We start from the raw sequence: 6,000 nt of genomic DNA, 5'->3' as shown, positions 1-6,000 counted from the left end.
ATAATAGAATTGAAACATGGAAATGTTATAAACTAAACATACACAAAGATATATCACTAATAAAATTATTATTACACACACAAGCATGTGCGCACACACACAAACACTCGTGCATGCACATATATATAATTTAAAACATACAATCTTCACTCATACAATTATACAATTAACACCCTCTTTTCTTTATTGAAAAGTTCATTTTTCCAATCTTTACTCGTAATTATCGGGACTTCACTTTTCCACACCTTTTATCATTTGTTTTTAAGATAAAACTGATTTTTCCCATGTTTTAAAAAGTATTATTGATCTTGAATCTTTCTAGATTAGATTGTGTGCGATTATTTTGCATCAACATTTCGGATCACTCGCCTAATTCTCTTTTGGTTTGGTTGTTATTAATTTTTCCTTCTTTTTCCTTGGCACTTGTGAGTTGTCTTGGCTTTTCAATTTTGTGATTTTGGTTTATGTATTCTTTGCTCTCTTTTTCTTTTAGTTTTGTTCTTTTCCTCCTTAATGGTCTTGTCACCCTCTCTTGTTCCTTGTACCCCTTCCCTCCTTTTTAGCTGCCTTGGTCTGCATCTTGGTCATCTTTTACTTCTGCATGCTCTATATTTTCATCCTGATGATGGATCACGGAGTGTAATCCGAAACGTTGATCCAAAATACTCACACACAATCTAATCCGGAAACATTAAAGATCAATATCTCATGGATTGTGGAAACCTAATGTCTCTTAAAAAGTATTTTTCAGTGTCTTAATACAATTGAAGTCTATTCTTCAACCACCTTAATAAGTTTGCTTCCCAATTCCATTAACATGCTTCTGGTAATATAAGAAAAAGAGGACAGAATAGCCACAAGAAAATTAGGAAACAATACATGTGAACAGTCACTTCTCAATTCCATTAACATGCTTCTGGTAATATAAGAAAAAGAGGGCACAATAGCCACAATAAAATTAGGAACCAGTACATGTGAACGGCAAGATTTTTATAAAGGTCTAAACTGGGAGTACAAGCAACAGAGAATATTTCAGAGGCATGACAAAATGAGACATTGATGAATCATTAGCGATGAATTATTTTTCTAATCTAGGTACTATATAGAAGACAATCTCTCTCTGATCAACACAAAACAGAAATATTTTCCATTAATTCCTGCTAGTGGTTACATTTATTCCTCCCAAAGTGGTTTCCATAGCTCCTCCACATCATCCACTGTCAAATTATCAGTTGTTTGCACCTCACAGAAAACATGCTCACCATCATTTTGATACCCACCTATGAGGAGGGCTAGAAGCTCATCTTTCTCCAAGCTTTTCTTTACTACCTCTGCTTGTGTGGCTGCCAACTGGGACTTCAGCTCCACTATTTGCTTCTGTAGTTGCTGAACTTGGGTTGCACAGCCATGCACGGGGTCCTTCAGCCTAATACTCGCTTCATACACCATGCTATTTACTGCATCTATTCTTTGGTCAGCCTCCATACCCTGAACCAATACCACATCAAAATCATGATTACAACTTTTAAAACTAATGGAAACAAATGTCATAAATAAGGTTCTTAAGCATGTACAGAAAGGGTCGAATTCAATTGCATATTATCTATACACTCCATGAAATCTATCCTACAAAGACTCATTTAAGATTAGTTTGAAATTTTTAAGACGATCTATCTATCTATCTAGATCGCATATTGTATTATTTCATAATAATAAAGTTCATAAAAACATTTTATATCAGATTTTCAAAATCCATAATAGTTAAAGTGTTAGAGTTAACTGTCACTATTTGATCTATATTCAGAATGATATAGGACTGTATCAAATTTCACCACAGTTATATATCATCCTGATAATAGATAAAAAAAAATATGATCTATTGATCATACAATTAAATCAAAAAATCACATGCACTAAACATTTCTAATCTTAAAAAAAAAAGGGAAAGAAGACTGAATTAGGATCACCTGAAGCGTTTTAAGTATATGCCGGGTTCCAAAAACTCGATGGACTATTTCAAATTTGTGAGGATCAGTGGATGGAAAATGCGGAGCCAGCACACAACGCTCTGAACATTTTTTCCGGTGCCTCTTGCAACCTGCGCATCTTGCCATTTTTTCGCTTCTAAACTGTTATACCTCACTGCTCAACTGACGTTTAGCTTCTTTAAATTCAATGCAAACAAAATAATGACACTGGGAAGTTCAAAACATTTTCTCCCTGACCTCAGAAAATGGCTTCAAAACTACCAAATAAAAATAATTATGGTGGGCTTGGAACGGCAGATCTACAGCAGGGAGTAGAAATTTTCTTATACTGCGAATACAAGATAAAAGTGAAATGATCCCATAGTTACGAGGGAGCTTATTACTATTATTATTTATAATACCTTGTAAGCGCGTATGGAACACGCAAACATTTCGTTTCTGCATGTTTTAGTGGAAGATTGAAAAAGATGTTTAATTCTGTTTTCTGCGAAGGTGTGGTATGTCTTCCATATTCCACAAATGAGGGAAAGTAAGGAGTGTGGGCCAACACGTCAGTCAGCATGTTAGACTGGGTGAATGCTCTGTTCTGTTCTTGGAACTTTACTCGCTAAAAGATCGTGCAACAGGTTTTCTTTCAAAAAGTCTTTACAATTGACTAGGATTTCTCCATTTACATCGAGGGGATAGAAATGAAACTTGTTTTGACAACATTCACATAAGCATGCACCGACCAAATTGGGTGAAACGATGTTATAAAATTTAACTAATCATCTCTTTAACCTAACTTTCTTCTTGCCAACCCACCGGGCTATGTAGTCATCTTTCTTGGGTTCACATCGAGGGGGCAATTCAATTTAAAAAAACAAATAAAAACATTGGGTTTTTGTACCGTGCTTCCGTTTCAAGCTTAGGTAATTCATATTTCATATTTTTAGAAAAATTCAAAAGTAGGAAAACATGTGATGTTTCTAGAAGTTTTCAATTGACTGAATATTATGTATATTATTATCTTATTAATAAAAAGGCTGATAAATATTTATTTTTTAAAAATAGATGGTAGAATATTTTCAAAATTTAAGATTAAGTTTAAATAAAAATAAACATGTGATATTTTAGAAGTTTTCAATTTAACGAGTAATATGGTTATTACTTTCTTATTAATTAAAAGGTAATGATATATATTTATTTTTTAAAAGTAGCTAGTAGAATACTTTCAAAATTTAAGATAGATTATGTTTAAATAAAAATAAAGACCAAGTTGATTAATAGTAAACATAAATAAAAATACTAAGTGATAGGGCTAAGGAGGGAGATCAAGGTCATTAGGTTTAGTGTATGCATTAGTAGAGATGGTACCAACATCAATAAATTGTCAACAACTAAGAGGACCCCCCTAGTCTTCTATAGGTTGTTGAGCATGAATAGGGGAAATAACTAGTTCCAAGCAAGGGAACTTGCAAGAATTTTCCCATCTAGAAGCACCGCACCTATATGAGAAGAGACAAAAGTTGGGTTAGAGAGCTAAGATCTTCTGCAAGTAGCACAATCCCTAAACCCATGTGGCTAGAAAGCTTTGAGATTTGGATCCTTGATCTCATTTTCCAAATTGACCATGACCATGCCTATGTGTGTAAGGAAAGGAAGAAGCAAGAGCTAGGAATATAGCAATTGTCTGTAGCGAGCATCACCCAAACGTTCAAGAAACTCCTATAAATGCATAACTTCTATTATGACTTTGATCTATATTACACTTAAACTTGCATAAGCATAATAGAGTAAATCATAGCATTAGTGTTAAAAAGAAAGTGAACATCAGCTCAGCAAGTAGAAAAAAGGATTGAATTTTTACTTTTTGAATATTAACGAGGATTTTCTCACTAAAAGCATTAGGAATCTAGATATATTCAAATTGGAAGCAAGATCAATTTCCTGACGACGCCTTACATCATGAGAAGTGATAGGCCAAAATGTATTAAAGAAATTATCTATCAAATTTTTAAGTTCTTAATCTCTAGTAAAAAATCAGAAAAGATTATTACATGTGTGCACCAAAATAGCCAAGTGAGATTTTTTTCTATAAAGAACTCATGCTATTGAAAATGTTGGTGTAAATAAATATTCATTTTGGATATTATTACACTTTACTTAAGTTAATTTAGGATAATGCATCTCTTCGTAGTTTGGATTTGAGACACTTAGGGAAGTTTGCACATAGGCATAGAGCTTGTAGGAGAAATTCCACCTTTTGTGGTCTTATTTTGCTGTTACACTCCACATTCGGTGGGTCATCCACCTCTTGTGGAATATTATATTATTTCTCTTACCTACCCTTAGTATTTCTTACCTACCCTTGTTTCTCATTGAGCCACATGTCATAATTGTGTGCTCATACATCCATATGGCCTTGCCTATATAAGCAGGCCTATATTCATTGTATTGGTTAATCCAGTTGATCATTTGCATATTGATGAGAATACAGTTTGTTCTTGTCATTCTATTGTCTCTCTTTTTATGCTTTTCATTGTGCCCTTGATCTTGGCAAAATTCTACATGATATCAGAGCTATTGGGGCTTCATTGATTAGTTTTTGGAGACATTTTGGAGGCTTCTATTTTTGGATTTGGGGATCTTCATTTTTTCGGGGCGTCGTACAGTGATTTGGACATCACCGTTGAATCTGGGAGGCCATTTCCATAAATTTCAACTATAAAGTCGACCTATTTTGGTGAGAAAATTTTTTTCCCCATTTTGGCTATTATCGTACAGATTTCGAAATTTTTTTATTATTTTTCAAAAAAAAAAAATCGAAAAATTAAAAAAAAGGTGATCAAAAAAAAAAATTTGGTTGTTTTGGGGGTCCACAGACCCCCCCGTATTGCGAAGTACCCTGCGCGTGTTGTAGGTTGCAGGCCGTACCTGCTGTCAGAGCCACCGCGTCGCCATGTACCTGCTCCCGCCATGCACCTCCTGGTGGAGAAGAACACTGAGCCTCAAGCTTGACTCCTAAAAGAAAGGGAGTCGGGGCAGGCTTACAATCAGCCATATGAAATCATGCAAGTAGATCAAGAGCATACTTGGGCTGCGATAGTGTAATCCCGGAAGGTGACTGTGAAATCTCTATCCCGAGAAAGTAGTGCAAAAGACCCAAGTCAGTCATAGCAAATCTGTCATGCAAAGCAGATTTGACCCTGCTAATGATGGATGTGGTACTCCCTGTAATGATCAAGTCATCAACATAGAGGACAAGTATCAAGTGAGAGTCATCCTATCACAAAATGTAGACATTCAGATCGGAATGACACCTGGTGAACCCTACGGAGAGAAGAAAGGAATCCATCTTGGCGTACCAAGCCCCGGGGGCCTGCTTAAGGCCATAGAGAGATTTCCTTAGTCTGCAAACCAAGGAAGTATCCTGGATGAAACCCTATGGCTGCTCCATATAAATCTCCTCATCAAGATCACCATGAAGAAAAGCACTCTTCACATCCATCTGATGTACAGCCCAACCATGAGCTGCAGCAATAGCAAGTGTCAAACGAATGGAGTTCATCTTGGCTACGGGTGCAAAGGTCTCAATATAGTCAACACCTGCAACCTAAGAGAAACCTTTTGCAACAAGCCGAGCCTTATACTTATCCACACTACCATCCGCTGCAAACTTGGTTCGTTAGATCCACTTACTTCGAACCATCTTTCTCCCCTTAGGGAGATGGACTAAATCCCATGTGTTGTTCCTCATCAAGGAACTATATTCTTCCTCCATAGCATGGTCCCACTCAAGAACCCCTGATACTTCCCTAAATGTCTGTGGATCGGAAGCGGTAGCAATGAATGCATTTGGAAGATCCTGATGTTGTGATCGAGTTCTCCGTGTATCTGAAGGATCTCCAACAAGAGAACCCATAGACTCAAGTGTCTGTTGAGCCCAACGAGGTCGAGGTGGAGGTGGAGAATGAGGCTCCTCAACTACAAGTGGACCCTGTGGAGGTGTAACCCTGCGAGTTAGAGTTGA

General features: G+C 36.3%; 1 protein-coding gene across 1 annotated transcript; it reads right to left on the bottom strand.

Annotated features, from left to right (window-relative positions):
- Nucleotides 1–882: 882 nt before the first annotated feature.
- On the bottom strand, nucleotides 883–2,339 carry LOC131063315 (LOB domain-containing protein 1). The gene is made up of 2 exons (XM_057997094.2): nucleotides 1,968–2,339; nucleotides 883–1,488 (listed from the first exon to the last, which is right to left on the bottom strand). The coding sequence occupies exons 1-2, from the start codon at nucleotides 2,112–2,114 to the stop codon at nucleotides 1,174–1,176; spliced, it is 462 nt and encodes a 153-aa protein (XP_057853077.1). The 5' UTR covers nucleotides 2,115–2,339; the 3' UTR covers nucleotides 883–1,173.
- Between the last annotated feature and the right edge of the window lie 3,661 nt (nucleotides 2,340–6,000).

This window comes from Cryptomeria japonica, chromosome 3, assembly GCF_030272615.1.
Source record: "Cryptomeria japonica chromosome 3, Sugi_1.0, whole genome shotgun sequence".
Taxonomy (NCBI): Eukaryota; Viridiplantae; Streptophyta; class Pinopsida; order Cupressales; family Cupressaceae; genus Cryptomeria; species Cryptomeria japonica.
This window is presented reverse-complemented; position numbering and strand designations above follow the sequence as displayed.

Excerpts from the sequence above, each read along its gene's own strand:
- LOC131063315 (XM_057997094.2), bottom strand. The coding sequence starts at position 2,114 with ATGGCAAGATGCGCAGGTTGCAAGAGGCACCGGAAAAAATGTTCAGAG. Across the intron at positions 1,489-1,967 it reads ATATACTTAAAACGCTTCAG|GGTATGGAGGCTGACCAAAG; the intron begins GTGATCCTAATT and ends GTATTGGTTCAG.